The sequence below is a fragment of the Xiphophorus hellerii genome, chromosome 18 (genome assembly GCF_003331165.1).
Source record: "Xiphophorus hellerii strain 12219 chromosome 18, Xiphophorus_hellerii-4.1, whole genome shotgun sequence".
Taxonomy (NCBI): Eukaryota; Metazoa; Chordata; class Actinopteri; order Cyprinodontiformes; family Poeciliidae; genus Xiphophorus; species Xiphophorus hellerii.
In genome coordinates this window covers 31,843,085-31,863,129 of record NC_045689.1, presented here as the reverse complement: position 1 = coordinate 31,863,129, position 20,045 = coordinate 31,843,085, and the positions used below count along the sequence as shown (strand labels likewise).

Below are 20,045 nucleotides of genomic sequence, written 5' to 3'. Positions count from 1 at the left end.
TAATAAACCAGACAAAGGGTTATATGTTATTTAGAATTTTTGTCCCATATCCCTTTTCCAAAATAAATCCTTTTTAAAATAAAGTATAATTTCAGTCGAAAATGCGGTCTCGCTTGACGCGAGAGTACATAATCGAGTATCGCGCGATTTGAACAGCTGTTTGCACTGTTTTTACAGATTGAGGCAGATCGGTTAAACACGTGGGGAGGAGATCAGTAAAGCGATTGAAAACATTCAAACAGCATTGTTCCTAGCGTGGCAGCATTGGGGACCTTAAAATACTGTAAGTAAAGGAGACAGGTACAGTTTTGGACGGATCTTTGTACCTTCTGTGCATTTGACATTGTTATTGCTTTGAAAGCAGAGAATGCTAACATAAAAAAAATGTCCTCTGATATTCCCTGGGAGTCCTGCAAGCTACCCAAAGTAAACTCTGTAGTAGAATAAGAGCAATGATCCTATGTCATTGAACAACCAACTTCCACGTTTCCCTTGGTTGTCAGCAGTGCGCTTTAGCTGCGTCCCTGTTACGAAAGTTAAATAACCGGACATTGTGCTGTGCACTTCAGGCATCACTTCAGGCATATCTTAGTAATATTCGCGGTGGCTCCATCTGACGACGTACTAATTGTGAGAGGCAGCCGCTGGATGCCGTCTGCTATCGCGCTAGTTAGCTAGGAGCTAACTGGCGGCTATGAGGCCTGTTCGGGACAGTCGCTAACCCGCGTGCAGCACACACGTGCCCTTTGCTTAGCTCAACTTGTGCGATGTGTCGTCTGGTTGTACGGTGGGAAGGTCAAATCGTACAGGCTAATTTTGAATGAATAAGAATTGCTTGTTCCCTTAACGGACACAGTGCGGTGCTACTCATTGCACTGTGACTGTACCAGAGCAGGACAGTGGCCTCCAAATGGGCTACTTTGTCCTGCCTCTATGAACAGGATCTCCTACAGTAAGGGCTTACGCTGGTGGAATATTTAAAAGCCCACTAGCAATCTGGCATCCACCAGTCGAGACTAAACCACGTCTTCTTTAAATTAATTAAATTATTTAAGCTGTGTTTTATTGCGGTTGTATCAGAGTGGATGATAACATACACTCAAGCGGTTCTGGGGGGGTCGGACCCTCTGTGTTGTACTAGTGTTGGTGCCCTTCACACATATTTATTTTACACCTGCAAATTGTAATTAGTGTGCAATAAAGTCCGGAAAAGGATGAAATTTGATTTTACAATTTTCAGATATGGAAAAAGCCAGTAAAACTGTAAAGTATTTGTATTTCCAGACTATTCTTTCCTCTGTTTGTGACCTCTCTGCCCTTGTAATTTGCTCCTTCCCTTCCTTGTGTATTTGATTTATTTATTTTTTACCTGTAGGTGTCTCCGATCTCTCTCTTTTGTTTTCTTTCATTTTTCCCCTCCCATCCCTTTTCTGTCTTCTACTAGTATGATTTATTCCTTTATTGTTTCCATTCTTCTTTCTGAAATTCCCTAACTTTCCTCTTGATGTCATTGTTCTTTTTATTTCTTCTCTGGTCCTTGTTTCCAGTTTCTAGTTTTTGCAGAAGACATATTTGAAGCCTGTCTTCTGTAGAAGTGTTTGCCATTAATTTCCCGTGAACTTTAGTTATTTATATTTTGTTTATGACAAGAGATTTGGAACTCTGAAAAGTTGAGTCTGGAAAAGTATAGAACTTTTAACATGAATTAAATTGTTAAAATAACTGTAGCAATACATTCAGGGGACAGTTATGCACACACACACACTAGTAAATTATTTTTATTAAAGATAGACATGCTGTCCAGATATGTATCTCCAGAGTGTACCCTGCTTTCTGGTAGAAGTTACAAAAAAAAGTCAAAATTAGCTGTGCAAAATAAACGGTGTCATACTGAGATATCAGTATTGAAGCCCTGAATTTGTCGACATTGGCAACTCATCATGAACTGTTAAAATTATTCCCTTCCTTATGTCAAAGCAAATATCCCTTATTTTGGTCTGTTTTGTTGTTGTTGCGTTAAACATCCTGCTTTTTGATGCCTTTACCCACCGTATGAACTGGGAGGGTTTTTTTTTTGTTTTTTTTTGCTTTCTTTTATTCTTAGTTAAAAAGCAAATAATTTCAAAAACGTTGCTAATACTGGTCAAACGTTTGTGTGTTCATTTCAGGTGTAACGTTTGGTGTCTCGTCGAAATGCCAGTTCGGTTTCGGTCTGTTGTTTCCTACACGATGCCTGGAGTGCTTGTGCTCATTGGCTGGTGGTGGTACACCTCGAGGAAGAAAGAGCGACCCGTCGGACCGAAAAGCCCCGAGGTCCCTTCGACTTCTGTGAGCTTTAAAGACTCTCATCAAGAGTGCAACAACGGTTTGCTATATGAAGAGGAAAGCCCAGCCTTCACAAATCACAGCAACGAGAACACAGAGAATGAAATTATTTCCCCGATGCCTCCCCAAGATCCTGAAGCAATATCCTTACTGGAACAAGCGTGCAATGATGTTCATTTTTGCGGCAGAACGATGCATGAGGAAGCTGACCGACCATCAAATATAATTACACCAACATTTAGAGACAGTGATTTGGTAGAGGAATCAATGAAACCCCTCAAAGGCCCCGAATGTGACTCCACCCCTTACTTTATTGGTGAGTTGGAGAAATGCCCAGCCACAGAGTTGGATCTTCTTCCAGAAGACTCGGTAGAGGAAGTTGCTTTGTTATCCAATGACTCCAAAGACACCAGATTTTCCCCCATGGCAATAAATCTTTCGGATGCGGAGCGGCCAGAGCCAGAGGGTGAAGTTGCAACGCATCACAGCGCTGTAACTTCACAAGAAGAGGCCGTCTGCTTATTCACATCAGCTGAAACACACAGGATGGCGTCGTCAGACGGAGACTCTCTGGAAAATGCCCTTTCAGTACAGGATTTACACAAATGCATCCTGACCAGTACACCTACCATCCTTTCCTCCGAAGTCCAGGGTACATCCACCTCATTAGATACCTCATTGGACGTGCATTTTAAGGAAAACCCTCAAGAAATGAGCGATCTGGAGCTACTGGCAGCTGGACTCATTACTGAGGTCCTCTCTGCAGCCACACAAGAAGTTCTTGGGACCAGCAGCTGTGAGGTTGCAGCAAACACTAAACCCTCCAACATGAGTGTTACTCTGGCCGGTGGCACTCGATCTTCACTACTTGATCCAATAATGGAAGACTTTCCTGCTGATGTTCCCTCACAGGGAAACCATGAGCGTTCAGAGGCTGCAGAGAAGGAAGTCCAAGCAGTGCCAAAAGGTTTCTCAGTGACTCCAGGGTGGGGAAATGTCGAAACCAGGATTCTGAAAACCAAGAGCGCACAGAATGCAGCCTGGCCAACACTACCACACCAAAGGGAAACGCTACTTAATAGATCTGACGATGCTTCAGTGCTGACTGAAGACTCGGCCTACAGCACATACCACTCTGAGGAAGGGAACAGCAGCAAGGACCTGCAGAGCAGCATGCTGGGGAATCCAGCAGGTGTTTTAAAGATTACAGACTCATCAGCAAATGAAACTGTACCGCCTCAGTCTGCAGCTGGGAGCACCGCAAAGGAAGCTGGAGGAAATTCTGATGCTGTGTATGGCATAAAGAAAGTTAACGGGGACGACCTGAGAAACGGAGCTCATGGGACATGCGAGTTGGACACAGATCAGTCTGGAGGTGAGACATGATTATTCATACTTATTGTTTTATTTGCACATTATTACTTCTGAAAATTTTTGTGAAAACTTCTGTTTTTTTTAAAACATGCATTTTATGTATGAACAGAATCAAATTGATGATAAAAAAGGGATCACCAGGTGATTCCAGGTTGTTTTACAAATAGAACACAGCAGCACGTTGTACCATCACAGCGAAGAGACATTGAATACCGTCCAAGACTCTCTGCTTCAAATACATATTGCAATCTGTCATGGCTTGTTTTTAAATGTACATTTTCTCTAGACTCTGAAACCTGCAGAGATGTACTTTTTTAGTAAAGAATTATGGTTATGTTTACAATATGTGAACAGCTAAGTCTAGACCTGAAAACCTGCCTCTTAATACAATGATAATTAAGGTCAAAGTTACTAATTAGGTTTAAAAATCAATGAAATGGACTGACATTACTCTGCGCTGATATATTGTGCATCCCTACTTATTTTCGATGTTGAGGTCTGTGAAAAAGGTGAAAAAACTGCTAGCTGGTCTTGAAACCAAATAATCAAATTAAAAAGATAAGTAAGGTTTCATATTATGCAGTGAATTCCCTTTCAGTAGTCAAATTCTGTCCACGTTTATTCCGTTCTTGAAATCATATGTCCTTAACTCCTTTAAGCAAAGCTGATTATATAAGACCTACTGTAGTTACAAAAGTTTATTCCTGGCACTGTGTCATCCTAAATATTGATGGCATTCATAATGATAGGGTTGGTTATGCATGCATCTATATTAGCAAAAGCTCAACATTGCATCCTGCTCTTGATGTTTCTGGAAATATGTCCTTGCCTGAAAAGTGATGGCCGTGTCTGTCTGTCTGTAGGTTCTGATGTGAACAGCATGGATTCTGTGGACAGCGGCTGCACTATGAGTATTTGTGAGAACCAGGGCAACAACTCTACATCATCTACCTCAGAACTCGTCGTCTGGGAGATTGAGGTCCCAAAGGTTAGTCAAAACAACCAGTGATGCCTAAAACACACGACCTCTTCTGTTTTCATTGATGCTGCCTTGATGTGTGTGTGTGCATAACCTAATTTTTTGTGCACTAGTGTAGTATTTTTCTCTCTGAATACAGGAATTTATTGATGTCTGCTACTCAAATGCACTTACAAATACAAGTTATTTTTATATTTGGATCAAAATGACCTTATCTGAGCTTTTTAACAATAGGAATATTTAGTTTGAATGTCAAATATACATCAATGCGAACAAGAAACCTTTGTCATAAATAATGAATTCACTTCTAGCAGGTATGTTAGAAACATGAGAAAAGATTTTATAAATGTGTTGGGCGGGGGAGAATTGCTGCAATTGTTGAAATACTGGGAACAATTTTTGTTCCTCCAGTTAGATTAAAACTTGCAAAACAAAGTTACCCAAAATGTGTAAAACAAAATGTATAAATAATTTTTTTACACATTGCCATGTATGTGCAAAAACATTTTTGATGTCCAAAACGGATTCTCCGTTGTTCCGACATTGAGCAGCATGTACACACGGTTGATTGGCAGCGCCAAGACTTTCCTCCTGGCTTTGACTGGTTGGGAGCAGGGCACAGGGAGGAGACGCTTCATCTCTTCACTGATTATGTCTCATATATTGCCACGACATAGCGACAGTTTTAATAAAAAAAATTTTTAAAAAACATATTTTATAAAAGTTACATTGCCTGGCTCTGCCTCCTCTGCAATTTCAAAAATAAATAGGTATATTCTAAATAGTTTGAATTGTACAAAAATATAAATAATTTGCCAAAGGGGTAGCTGCATGCTCCCTCAAAGTCTATTGACATGTTGGACCTTAGATAGTTAATCAGTTTTAGCTTAGGCAAAGCTCTCTACACACCAACAACAGTAACTAGGCTATGTAAAAAATATCCATGAAGCAATCAAGATCATCAGAAAATGGCATGTAGTTTCATTTTGTGAAATTCATTTAGGAGAATAAAGAGGGACATGCTGGGAGAAAAATGGCAAATTTCTCTGTAACTTACCTGTAAGCTGATGTAGGATACATGCTGTTCAAACCACCCAGCCTCCAGTCCACACAGCAGGTAGATTTTTATTATCATTATAAAGATTTTTTTTTCAATTTCTGTCAGTGATATTTCAGTTGTGCTGTGTATTTGTAAAAAGAGCAAAGAGGGATAGAAATCCCCATAGACTTGGTGGAATGATGCTAATTGACATGTCATTGAACACAGGGCTGGTCATCTTATTCACAGGGACTGGGAGGAGGCATTAGGTTGGCATGGGGGGGTCAGGACTGCTGCTGACTGACTCATCTGTTACATGTGGTAAAAGGAGCAGGGGCAAGTTACATTTAGGAACATCTTGGTAAATATTTTCACACCAGCCCTGTTTAGTCTGCTTTAATCAAACTCTAGTCTGTTTGCCTAGAAAGTCCAGTTTGTTTGTGAGGCATACTAAACACAACAAACCGTTTCATACAGACGCAGCCCTTGGAATTGGTTGAACTTTTCCCCCTGTACGACACCCCTATGGAGTGTCATTTAACCAATCTAAATGACACTTCATAGGTGGGTCCTGATGGTTTTTCCCCCCCTCACTATCTCAGATGTCCTCTTGTCCCATTTGCTTTCTTGTGTCAGCATCTAGTAGGACGATTGATTGGGAAACAAGGGAGATATGTCAGTTTCCTGAAGCAGAACTCTGGTGCAAAAATCTACATTTCCACTTTGCCTTACACACAGGATTTCCAAATCTGCCACATTGAAGGTGAGTGTGGGAAAAATTTCCTTCATCTTTTTAGGCAGAATGAGGACTGAAGGTCCACTTTTGTCATAAAGTGGGAATATTTAAGTTTGCCAAATGAAGTAAATATTACTAACTTGGCTATCATTCTGCTGCCGGGTTGGTCTGCTTTAATGGTAATTGTGCTTAATTTCTCTCCAGGTTTGCAGCAGCAGGTTGATAAGGCACTGTCGTTTATTGGCAAGAAATTTAAAGATCTGGACTTGAGAAATCTATATGCACCTCCACTCACATTGCCATCACTTCCCATAACCTCTTGGGTAAGACAGAGGTTCCTTATTGCTGCTGTTTTTGGAATACTCAGAGGAATTGAAAACATTGGGAGTCGGTGTGGATGAGTTGACATTTACTTCCCTTTTTACCACGACGTTTTTCCTCAGCTCCTTCTGCCTAGTGGAGTGACGGTTGAAGTGATTGTGGTCAACATTGTGTCAGCTGGCCACGTCTTTGTCCAGCAGCACACCCATCCCACCTACCACGCTCTGCGGAGTCTCGACCAGCAGATGTTCCTTTGCTATTCCCAGCCGGGAACTCCAGCTTTGCCCTCACCCGCTGAAAGTAATCCTTGCAATATATATATATATATATATATATATATATATATATATATATATATATATATATATATGGCTTTTTGGCTTTTTACATGTGTTCATTTCAAATGTTTGAACTTGAAGATACAGCTCTGATGTGTGTTTCTAGAAATATTTTGTAGAACAAATAAGCAAGTTTTTTTAAATTTTAATCTACAATTGATTGTCACAGTTTGCTACTGTAACAAATGGATGAACATCTGCTCAACTGAAAGTAAGGTTTTATTTTTGTGCTTTGTGTTTCAGTGGGTGTTATTTGTGCAGCCCCAGCAGTGGACGGGGCCTGGTGGAGAGCTCAGGTCATCAGCTTCTATAAGGAAACTGATGAGGTGGAGATTAGATATGTCGACTACGGGGGTTATGACAAAGTGAAACTGGATACACTCCGACAAATCAGGCAAGTCGCATGTCTTATTTGTATCACTGAACTTAAAAAATAAAACGGTTATTTAAAATGCCTATTTGTTCATATGTGGAAGCGGCCTGATGAGTTTGAACTTCAAAATATAAAAAAATTATCTTTAATCAATGACGTAAGTGATGAAGAAGCTACCTCTGTATCTGGAAGGGTTTCATGTGGTTACTCATCTTGGAGGTGGGGGGTTGTTTTCATGAGTGATGGATCATTCTAATAAGCAGAAGGTAAACCGAAGCATGAACACAAAAATTAAGGACACGGCCTGAACAATCCAATAGAAGCACGTCACCTGCAAAAAGCAAGGAGCCTCCAACATTCCCAAACCAGACATCAGCCATTCCAGAGATCTTGTCCATGAATATCACAAACAGGACTGGGGAGTCCAAACCCCACTGAGAAAACTCTGCTGAATCAACTTCACCCCTTATGGAAAGGCCTTTAGGAATTTGACAATATTAAATGCCATTTTTTTGTGTTGAATAGCTTTCAGCATGACTCCACTGTTATTTTTGAACATTCATCTTTAGCAATGAGCATCAAGTCTTGAGTTTAGAATGAATTAATACCAGTTTTTTCCAGAGTAAAAGAACTTCAGTTTAAATACTTGTCAAATCAGAGTACTGATACAGAGTAGTTATTTATAGTTCATACAATAACTTTTAAAAATGGTTGTTTTTTTTTATTTAGAACAGAGTGACTCTTCTTTTTTTAACCTCTGACTGTTAACAAATCATAAATAGAGAATAAGGAATAACATCACATGACATAAAGCTCAAAAAGGTTGATTTTACATAATATTGCCCCTTTAAAATATGTACTTTAAATCTGCAAGAGGTATAAATAGGACATGACACTATAAAGTTAAGCTTCCAATAAATGATTGGACAGTACAACAAGCAATACTGATCTGAAACTATTTAAAGCAAACGGACTATATTTTTTTTAATCACAATTTATTATGATACTGTCAGTGGTAGGTGATTTCTGTTCATGAATTGTATGCATTTATATTTTTTAATATTTGGGTCCTTCTTTCCAGATCGGATTTTGTGACACTACCCTTTCAAAGTGCAGAAGTACTGCTTGACAACGTTGCGCCACTTCCAGGTTTGTGGTGATCGTATTCTAAGTGTTTGACCATTAACTGTGCAAAAGTGTGTGTGTGTCGCAGGAGGCTTTCTATAGCTCCCTGCTTTCGGAGCGGTCTCCGGTCCACTTGCATTAACGCTGCATTCAAACTGCGCCAGAGTTCCCTTCAACCAAATCGCTTCAACCACTTTTTTGGTTTGCATTAGAGTTCAATTACTCTAAAGATTCTTTAACAGAAAAACCGTTAAAGAACAATTCAAAACCACAGTTGCCACAACACCACCACTAATGGATCAGGATTCAACAACAAAAAAAACACTCAAACATTTCCCACACAAAGAACAGAACATTCAGTCTGTTATAGTTTTGTGTTTTTTAGGCTTGATGTTTATTTTGCGATTATTAAGTGACCAGTGTGGTAGATTATCCATGGCTGCTATTTGCTAATCTGACATAGCAGTGGTTGATCAGATCATTTAAACACCTGCTGTACTGATGATCTGTCAGGTGTGTGTGGATCGCCTTTTTCTTTTAACCAAAACAAACAGAATTCCACATCTACATCTTCTGGTTGTCAAAGTCAAATAACTGACCTACTTTTCTCTCCCTGCTATTTAATTAAAACTTTTTCCTGACCTTGTTATCTTGTTGCAGTGTTGACGTTTAGTAGCAAAGCTCTGCATCACTTATAGGGGCCTGCCCATAGCAATGCATAGGGATGGCAGGCCCCTATTGTTCTACACCTCAAAATAACTGCCGCTTCCTAGCGTGCCCCCTCACAATATATATATCAAAATGTGCGGCTCAATCCCGTGAGGGGAGCTATTACTTTTGTTGGCATTTCAAGTAACTGTGGCGACATAATTAACAAAAAACGAGCCAAATTTAACTCAAAACAAAAGACTAACTGACACAAAACAGTGTCAGTTAGAATCAAAATAGACATAGAATTTTGTCTGCCTCTCTGAGCTGCTCTTCAGAACCACAGTGATGGCAGAACGTCAGAACTACAGACATGGTGGAAGAACTACTATAAACTCATTGCATCTCTGAATGGTGCTGTTTATGTTATATCTTATATGCATATCATCAAGTGGTGGCAAAAGCAACAAAAATCTAGTATGCTCTGGACTTAAGATGGAGTTCATGTACACATATTCATGATGTGCTTTGATTAAACTAATTTATCTTCAGTGTGATTCCAGTACCGAAAAATTAACTTTATACCAGGTGAGTCTCTCTCACCTGAGAATGTGAACCTGTACTGGGCTGATTCTGTGCCTTCAAATCATTTTAACAATGCTCCTGGAAAAGATTCATAACTTATAACTTATAACTCTGAAACAGGAACAGGTCTGAAAAACAGCCTGTGTGCTACACTCAAGAGACAGATTCATTTGATGCATCAAAGAGTGATGTCATCACTGCTGATGTCATTGTTACCAGTAGAACTGAACATTTTAATGGTGCATTCACATCAAACACGTTTTGAGCGTCAGGAGAGTCTGGTTTATATTCAAAGTCTATGTGGAGTGTTGGATGTGTTAGATGTGTCAAATGCTCCAAACGGTTCAAATTGCGCTGCTCTAGAGGCTTGAAGCGCGCCGCAATAGCCCTCGACGCGCCTCCACATAGACTTTGAATGCAAACCAGCTGCGCCTGACGCTCAAAACACATTTGGTGTGAACGCACCATTATATGTCCAGTGTCACTTTAGGTCAGTGCTTCTCAATTCCAGTCCTTAAACCTCCTGCTCTGCATGTTTTAGATGTGTCTCTATTTCAGAACAGCTGTTCCAGAACAGCATGATCTCTTCTGCAGTCATCAAGTACTGCAGAAGCCTGTTAATCACCAACAGATTCAATCCAGGTGTGTGGCAGAAGGGGAACAACTAAAACATGCAGAGCAGGGGGCCTGAGGACCGGAATGGAGAAACACTGCATTAGTTCCATCATATTAGGACCAAAACCTGGTCCTAATATGATGGACTCATTACTTTGGGTCAGTTAAGTTTTAGGTAGGGTTAGGGTTAGGAATGGACTAGTATTGGGATTAGGGTTAGGGAAAATGTGTGGATTAGGCAAAATCGCAGCTACTAAAATGAAGGAAATCAATGCAAAGATCTAATATGGGTCGAAATAGTTTTGACAAACCTGTACAGCATTTTGTTTTCTAAATCATTATAAACAATGATGATATAATATTAGGGTGTTTTTCTACCAGTTGTGTAGCTGCAGTACATTAGTAGTCTAATGTGTTGAATGTGCTGAGACACATTCAACACATTAAAAACCAATCAGAACCAAAAGTTTGTCTTTTGGTTCTGATTGGTCGTTTCTGGACAGTAGCAGAGCCAGAGGACTTTTCACAGATTCTCTGTTTCATATTCTACTGTCAGACACTTTTAACAAATATTCATCCATCCATCATCTAACACACTTATCCTTGCACACACACATTCACACTTTAGGACAATTTAGAGAGATCAATTAACCAAGCAATTAATGCTGAGTGTTAGCAAAACCTGGGTTTAGATAGTGACCTAGGTTAGTACCACCTGGGTGTGGGTCGGCGTAAAGGCCGAGCCGGGCATAGATTGGCCTTCATGCCAATGCCAACATGAAGCCCCTTCATGCAACCAGTGGAGGTTGGTCGCATGGACGTCTGTCTTTCGTCGGACCTCCATGTTTGTGTGGAGGTTTGGTTTAGCCTGGACTCCTCTGGTTGCAACCTTGGAGTGGGTCGGTGCAAAGGCCGAGCCACGCTATGCATGGAGACCCCTGGTTGATTGGAGGTCTGTATTTCGTTAGACCTCCCTGATTGATTGGAGGTCTGTATTTCGTTAGACCTCCCTGGTTGATTGGAGGTCTGTCTTTCCTCAGACCTCCCTGATTGATTGGAGGTCTGTATTTCGTTAGACCTCCCTGGTTGATTGGAGGTCTGTCTTTCCTCAGACCTCCCTGATTGATTGGAGGTCTGTATTTCATTAGACCTCCCTGATTGATTGAAGGTCTGTCTTTCCTCAGACCTCCCTGATTGATTGGAGGTCTGTATTTCGTTAGACCTCCCTGATTGATTGATGGTCTGTCTTTCCTCGTACCTCCCTGATTGATTGGAGGTCTGTCTTTGCTTGGACTCCTCTGTTCGTAGGGAGCCTTCTGTCTGCAGGGGGGTCTCTGGTTGGGTGGAGACTCTAGGATGGTTATTTTCCAGAGCAAGTTTCAACTTCACCTTCAGGTCTGCAACCTGACCCTGCAGAGATTTCACCGTTTCCTCCTGAGCTTTGAATTTGGAAGCTTGCTCTGTGTGACTTTTGAGCTGCTCCTCGTATTTAAGTCTCACTCTGTACTCTTCAACCATGACTTCTATCAGACCTTTGTTGCGGGAGGCATATTTTTCAGCCTCCCTTTTGAAATAATCCAGCTGTTGAAGGATGGTCTTGTCGGCTGTAACTTTAGAAGAGTAAGAAACCTTTGACACATCTTTAATCTCTGGCACATTTCTTCCATGTTCATGTTTGACTCGCAGGTGATGTTCTTTTACTAACATTTTTTGCAGTTTTTGAATCTCCTCCTGCTGTGATTTGACTTCAGTCTGATATGCAATCCTTCGGTCTCTTTCCTCATGGAGATCAAAAATCTTACTCTGCAATTCTTTTTTAAGATCGTCTACCTGCTTTGTCAGATCAATGACGTGTTGGCTGGTTTCTTCCACGACTTCCACTGAGGGGGTAATCTCGAAGCCAGCAGAGGGAGTTGTTTCCTGCTTGACTATCAATGATGTTGGACTCTCAGAGTCGCTGGAAGGACCCGATTCCCCCTGGATCTCTGCTGATTCATCTTCCGGTTTAATGGGGCTGTCGCTGTCATCTTCAAAAGAAATGACTGCGTCGTAGTCGACTTGGATGTTGAGGTCCATAATGTCGACCCATGAAAGCTCAGCTGGAAAAGCTTCATGCTCACAAGCAATCTGTTGTTGCTTCATGTCGATGTTCTGGTAAATTCTTGCTTCTCTGAAAGGCGTGTAATATCTGGAATCGATATCCCGCTTGTTTCGATTAATTTCGAACGTGCTCTGAAGAGTGATCTGTAGTGATAGAACTGAGGAACAGGTCTGAGAAAACTCTGTCTGTGAGCTACATTCAAGAGAGAGATTCCTTTGTGGTATCATAGAGTGACGTCATCACTGCTGATGTCATTGATACCATTGGAACTGAACATTCTATCCACCTTATTCCTGGGAGGCTTACTGGGGAAACGATTAAGGGTCTTACTTCCGGCGCCCATCAGAAGTAGAAGTATTTCATTGTAATTTGGAGGGTTTTTGTCTAATCTATATTCATGATAGAAGTTACATCTCTGTTTTCAGTTATTGTACAATATTTAGTAGAACTTGTTTATGGACACACCGTCTGCTATCAGAGAGCTATTCAGTACAGAGGATTGTAATTATGAGCTTAATCACGGGGAGCAACAGTGACACCGCGTTAAGTTTTGTAACGGAATTTCAAAATAAAAGCCTAAATATTCCTCTCAGGGTAGTGCTAACTAATATTAGCCTTTACTATCTTTTTTCTCTCAGGTTATTGCACTGCCCTGCTGCGCAAGACAGTAAATTAACATTAGCACAAACCTTTGCATTTCACTGCCCCCCATTAGCATTAGCCTTTTCCCTAAAAGAAGCTTTTAGCTATTTTTCTTATTTATTAGCCACGCTTAGTACACTGAATGGAGTGATGCTCCACATGCTACTGACAGCATTTTGGCTAATGTTAGCAGTTTGGCTCATTTTAACTTGTACACTAATTTCAACATACTGAATGGCATAAGTCCATGTTACTCAACATGTTTGTCAATCTCCACATGCTATTGAGTACATTGTAGCTTACTTTAGCATTGATGCTAATTTGTAGCATCAGAACGCCCACAAAGTGTGCCAACCGACAGGCACACTTTGGCAGGCCCCGTTTAAATTTCTTCAGAAATTCTCTAGTTCTTTCATATATCATGCACACATTTAATATTGGGAAGGAAAGGGGATCTTGTGCACTGACTTCACGCTGCAATGGGGTCTGTATGGGGGGTTTCTCTAGCCACTGAGCCACACGGCGCCCCCCTGTGTTCACTTTTAAAATGGGAATGAACTTTTTCAAAAATATTAAGTAGTATTTGTCACATGCTTCTTTTTAGGAATATTTAGAGAATTTGTGGACAAACAAAAGGCCCTAAAAACTTGCCTGACATTTTGTAATTTTTATGTGGCACAACCAGATTACTGTGATTTTAGCTCAGTGAATTGTCATTCATTTAACAGGGGAGGATTGTTTCTCAACGGATGCTACGACCACATTGGAAGAAATGACCCGAGGTGTCGCCTTGCTAGCACAGGTGGGTCTGCCATTAGGACCAACTCCTTCTAGAGCAGTGGTTTCCAAAGACTTTCTTCTGGGCCCCCCCAGTGGTTCCCAAAGATTTTCTGGGCCCCCCTGTGGATTACAATAAAATCCCTCCCAAAAAAGAAAAAAAAAATCAACTGGGCACACACATCGTTCAACCAGACATAAAACCTATATACACATTTTGTTTTCAAACTCCACTGAAGTTTATTTCAATCTTCAAGTTGCAACAAAACACAGTGAAACACTTTTGTGTAACTAGTTTTTTTTTTTTTTTTCTTTCAATCATCCATACTGCTCCCCCCCCTCCCCCCGCAATGGCACTGCATGCACCACCCTTTGGGAGCCACTGTTTTAGAGTAACAGACCTGAGTGACCACTGGCTGATGTTTTCTTTCTCTAAAGGTCTCAAACTACGACAACAACACAGGCCTCCCACTTGTCCACCTGTGGAACCTTGTTGGAGATGAGGTTTGTTACAAACATGATCTTACCTGGTTGCTACTAGAGATGGACATATGGATTTTTGTTTTTTAAACTTATCACATTTGTAGCTTTTGTTTCATAAAAGTGACACATTTTAAAATTAATTATTTTGAAATTGCATCTGTCTCTGTTCAGACAGTTCCCATGAAATTCAGCTGTATTTTAGCTATATTTCCATCAAATACAGCCAAAATTTACACATTAATTTAATTAAACTATATTTTTAAATATTAATTGAGGTCTTATGGAACAAACAATGCATAAAATAGTTCAGTCAAAAAAGTAACCATTCCAATCATGATGTCAGTTTTGGCAGTTGTCAAACATTGTCAATGTTTTCTGTTTTAAATTATGAATCAGAATCCCTTTGATGATAATTGATATCATTGTTTCATTAATTAAAACGATTATTGAGTCTGTTGTTTCCTCATGTTCTCCTTATCGTTTAAGTAAATGAAAGTATGTTGAAAGAAAATGCCAAATCAGTGCCCACATTAAATGTCTCCATCACTAAATTATTTACATTATCAAAAGGAAAAAAATTTAATAGACAGCAATTTCTTTAGGACAATACACAAATACTCCACCCTGGATTTTAACCAGCAATATTTGCAATAAGAAATACTACAGCTGTTCAACTTCTGGTATTAAGATTTGCAAAATATGATTAAGTTATTAATCATATTTTAAGAACTTAAAATATGATTAAGTTTTTATTTTACTTAAGATAAGTAAAATAATCCCAATACATGTGGTGGCTGCCACTGCAGCTGCAGTAAAGGCTGCCCACAGTTCTGTGTATCAAAATTCATGATGTTACTTTGTTTTGTCTCAAAACCAAAAGAGGAAAGAAAATAATTACTTGTTGTGCTTTATATTTAAATCCACTTTCTCTGGTACTTATTTTAGTAAAGTTCATTTTATTTGAATAAAATGACTCTTTATGATGGGTATTTATCTGCATTTTAAATCTTATTTTAAAAAAATGTTGGTTTTTTTAACATATTTATTAAAACTGTCGTGACAGTATAAGATGAGACAATCTGTGAAAAAGTCAAGCTTCTCCTCTAGTCATCTATAGAAATGACCTTCAGAAACATCCAATCAGAGCCAGGAGGAGGGTCTTAGCGCTGTCAATCACCCTCATATACGTGCTGCTCAGACCCTCCCCCTTTTTCTCTGCTGCTTCCTCACAATGAATCCAGCCATAAATGCTCAGGCTAGTTAGCATAGCAACCGATGTCGGCAGATAAACAGTTTCCCTGAGATGGAAAGTTGTTTCCACCATTAGGGCATGTAGCAGCGCGTATACATTGATGATTGATGGCGCTAAGACCTTCCTCCTGGTTCTGGTTGTTGTTGTCTGTGGCAAAACACCAGGAGGAGGTGGAGGAGCTTGATCTTTTCACAGTTTGAACAAATATGTAAAAAGCATATTTTTGTAAAAGTTGCATGCTGCAGCTTTAAGTAGAAAACCTCACAATAGTACAGATGTCGAATGTTTCTGCATTGGGTAGCGCAAAGGTGACGGTGAAGAGACTGACTGATTTCTGGGTGGTGAATCTAGGCTCTTTTTTTTTTTTTACTTTGTCTTTTTTTCGCAGGTCATTTCAGTGAACCGCACTCTGGCAGAGAGGAGCCTGACGGTTTGGGTGGATGGATTCTGAATTCCCTGATTACCATAGAGTCTAACAAACTCACCCACAGAGAAACTGAAGGAAACTGAAGTTCCTTGTGGTCAGCAGTAGCTGACCCAGCTCATCCTAGGGATCCCAACTGTACCAGGCACGTGACTGAAAAGATTGGTGTTGGGTTATTTTGTTTTTTTTGTGTGTGTGTTTTGTTCCCCCTTTCCCCTCTTTTCTCAAATCGGCTCTTCCACTCTTCAATTCAACTGACAGCAGAGACTTTATTCTCAGACATAGTCCACAGGGAAACAGCAGCTCTCTTAACATGGACTTCTGTTTTTTTTCCAGGAAATACATAAAGAACAAACGTACATGTAATTTTTTTTTTTTTAAAGTGAATGTATTGTAACAATAAAGGCTCAAATTATATATCAGCTCCCATTCTACCCAAAACCCCCAGGCTCCACAGACTGTGGCTCGTTATGCCGCATATGAGGACAGACGCATGCATGGAGTCCTGACTGTATTTGTTTTATTTTTTTATTTATTTTTTTGGTATGTCTGTTTATTTTCAATTGGACTGTGTGGTGGGGATGTTGGGTGACAGATGAGGCAGCTTTAGATGGACCATTTCTGTCTCAAAGTGAGACAGGAGGGTAACTTCCCTCTGCTCTTTCTATTCCCACATCTGGACTGCATGTTATTAGAGAATATCACGATTCCTGACTTAAAAAAAAAAGCACTCCAACTGTTTTTCTTTAATGAAAGATGTGTTGATTAAAATCTCACTTATTATAGAAGATGCATTTTGCTGACCTCTTTTTAGGAGGTATACCATTGCCATCATGTGAACTAAAGCAGGTTGTATTTGTCTGACAAAACATCCACATTGACTTTATTTTATAGTGTCTTCCAATTTCAAGACGCCCCCGCCCCAACATCCTACAAGTACAGAAGTTTTAAATGTGTGAACAGCAAGTTTTCTGTTTGCCTTCATCTTAACCATTGTGACAGTTGGAAATCGTCTTGTGACTTCTGCTGCTGTTGCTGTGTCCCAGAAGTTGAAGTCAAATTTATGTCCTTTGGGTTAACAGTAAATCTAAAGAAGTTGCAAGTGTGAGGTGGAACAGAGATCTTTTTTGATTTATTTCTTCTTTTTTTTCTTGAGGTGGGGTTTGTTGTGTTCCACAAATCCTTGAGGTTTGTGGAGCAGTCTGGGGTTGAATAACACATGGCACATAAGAGAAACACTACAAGGAATCAGGTTGTTTTTTTGTTTTTTTTTTAATGCTGCTGTGTAATTTGGAGCTGCCATCACATTTCACTAAATTCAGTTTGTGGTAATGTCAAACCAGTCAAGAACTCCTGTACTTGGTGAGCAATCATTTCCAAATTGAGTTCTCTCATTTGAATATGAATATCAGACCAGGCAAGATCCAATTGTACTGGCCGGTCTGATACCCAACTGTCACCCAAAATTAATGTTGTACCATAAAACTCAGTTTGTTGGGACATTATGTGAACTTCTACAAACGTTAGATTTAGATGTATGTTGTGACACCAGTTGAAACATTATTGTAACAAACACAACAAAAACAGGAAGCATAGTCAGTTACCACATTTACGTTTGATATTCTGAAGAAGCCATATTTCACAGAATTGTTCCCGTTGTATCATTCCAGCCGGTGATGTGGCATGAAGTCTGTCACCGCAGAGTTAACCTTCTCCTGATTGCTTACAAAATCAAAAAGGCAGTTTAGGCAGCTGAGTAGTAAAGCGAAAAATGCAGCATAAAGTTCCAAAGACGAGGGTTTATTAGGACTCGCTGAAATATTATTTCAGTTTGCAGAGGAGCAAAACTCCCAATTTGGGTCGTGGCACGGATCCAGCTTCTGTGACAGACACAGATGTGTCGGAACTTATCTGACTGACGAACACCAAACTTAAAAGGAAAATGTGATTGCTGTATTATTTAAGCCAGTAAGAACCACTGCTCTGTCACTTTAACAAAACAATCAACATATTCTTCCCAGTGAAAAATATTTGTTCTCAGATAAGCACTTACAGTAGTAAATTATTTAGTATACATGGTGTCAGTGTGCTTCATTTTTAATACAATGACGTTAAAAGAATTGAAACTGATTTCCTGCCTGTAGAGAAGCTTTGTTTTTACCTAAGAGAGGCAGAATGGATAGACTTGTTTTTCCAATAGACATGTAAAAGCTAATTGTTCTGATACAATCCTCATACTTTATTGTTTTTTTTTTGTTTGTTTTTTATACCAATTAATAACCTTAAGCATGCCCAAGTAAAATTTGAGGAGAAAGAAAATCCAGTCATTGGATCAGGTTAGACATACACACCCTGTTGAGAGACGTCTCCTCAGACTGGGCTCCATTCAGTCAGAATGTTTCTCAGTTGCTTGTGTTCTTGTCTCACAATGTCTGAAATGACCAGTTGAGTAGTTCATTCAATAGCCCTTAAGAATTTCATTTGAGTTTTGTCCATTTCTCTGTAAATAAGATTTGTAATTTTCTGCGACACTGGAAAGTTAGGTGTGTGTGTGTGTGTGTGGTGGGGCGCAGGTGGGTTTGAGTCATTCTGCCCTTCCCTCATTCACCATTTTCAGAGAGTGGATTTCACAACTACACAAGCTCCGATTTGATCATTTAAGTGGGTGTCAAACAGCTATACCTGAAAGCATTTAGATAACATGTACATATCTGACTTTGTTAGATACGCTTTAAATTTAATTTAACTGTACAGTTCTAAAAGGGAAAAATAAAGATATGAAGTGTTTAAGGTACTTTATCTTTTTTTTTTTAATGGTTGTGGGATTATTGGGTTCTGTTTTCATATTGGTGCTGTAGTATTAAGAGTATTACTGACGGGACATTTTGCCAGCAATGTAACGGGATTATTTTTGAAAGTCTGCTGTTACCCGACAAGACGCACTTAAACTCTGTTTGCTTAGAAATAGTCATGTTAAATAATGTTGATGAAAGTTCATTTATTTCAGAAACTCACTTCACCGAGATGCGTGCACAATAGAGTTTAAACAGGTATTTCTTAAGTCTTTAGTCATAAAGTCTTAATTTTAAGAAATAATCTAGAGAGCTACAAGAGATACTTCCTGCCTAAAATCAGAAACGGCAGAATAAAGCTGAAGGCTAAAAAGACAAAAAAAAAAACGGTTGTCATGGAATAGAAGCTGAAGGCTGACATGGAAGGAAAAGGGTTACATCATAGCAAAAGGCTGAAATATTAAATCAGAAATAGAAGAATGCTGAAGTGTGCTTTTCACACTTTTTAGGTAAAATTTATCCTTGGAGGAAAAATACTTTTCAACCCAGCCCCTCGATCTCAGCATGAGGAAAAACACAGACTTCATTCCTGCCTTTCTGGCAGGGATGAAACTTTTTTGGGGAATTTGTCCATAGGGGTTGTTAACTTTATGAACTGATAACTATGACTGAACTGCCACTTTCAAAGGGCTGTCATACCAAAATATTAGCTAGAGACATGTATGCTTTCAAAAAATATGGTTAGGCTTTGCTACTCTTAATTGGACCCAAAAATTGTCTGGCCCTTGGATTACTATATACATGCTTAGCAGAAGTGCAGAAAGCCTGGTCCCAATACTCTCACTTCCACCCTTGTTCTGCTCTTGTGTCCTTCAAATCCTTGTTCAGGTCGAAGGCTTTGAGTGCGTAGTGTTTGAAATTGGACCCAAAAGGGGCAGAGTGAAAGACGGATGTGAAGAATTGGGGCTCACTATGCACAATCAATCTGATTGATTGATTGATTGATGCACTCAAATCCTTCAGCATTTGAAGGACAAAAGGGGAGAACAAGGGTGGAAGTGAGAGTATTAGGACCGGTCCCTTGACTGTCGACGGTGAGACGCCCATGACAGACTT

The 20,045-nt window shown here is 39.8% G+C and overlaps 1 protein-coding gene across 1 annotated transcript; it reads left to right on the top strand.

Moving 5' to 3' along the window:
- Nucleotides 1–139: 139 nt before the first annotated feature.
- akap1b (A kinase (PRKA) anchor protein 1b) lies at nucleotides 140–18,931 on the top strand. Its single transcript, XM_032545324.1, has 11 exons — nucleotides 140–283; nucleotides 2,169–3,700; nucleotides 4,563–4,687; nucleotides 6,354–6,480; nucleotides 6,658–6,776; nucleotides 6,897–7,074; nucleotides 7,356–7,506; nucleotides 8,567–8,634; nucleotides 13,930–14,003; nucleotides 14,417–14,482; nucleotides 16,102–18,931. Exons 2-11 carry the CDS (start codon nucleotides 2,194–2,196, stop codon nucleotides 16,162–16,164), a joined length of 2,478 nt encoding a protein of 825 aa, XP_032401215.1. The 5' UTR covers nucleotides 140–283; nucleotides 2,169–2,193; the 3' UTR covers nucleotides 16,165–18,931.
- Nucleotides 18,932–20,045: the final 1,114 nt, after the last annotated feature.

Coding starts and splice junctions, on each gene's coding strand:
- akap1b (XM_032545324.1), top strand. CDS start 2,194: ATGCCAGTTCGGTTTCGGTCTGTTGTTTCCTACACGATGCCTGGAGTG. Junction 3,701..4,562: donor GGACACAGATCAGTCTGGAG/GTGAGACATGAT, acceptor GTCTGTCTGTAG/GTTCTGATGTGAACAGCATG. Junction 6,777..6,896: donor CACTTCCCATAACCTCTTGG/GTAAGACAGAGG, acceptor GTTTTTCCTCAG/CTCCTTCTGCCTAGTGGAGT.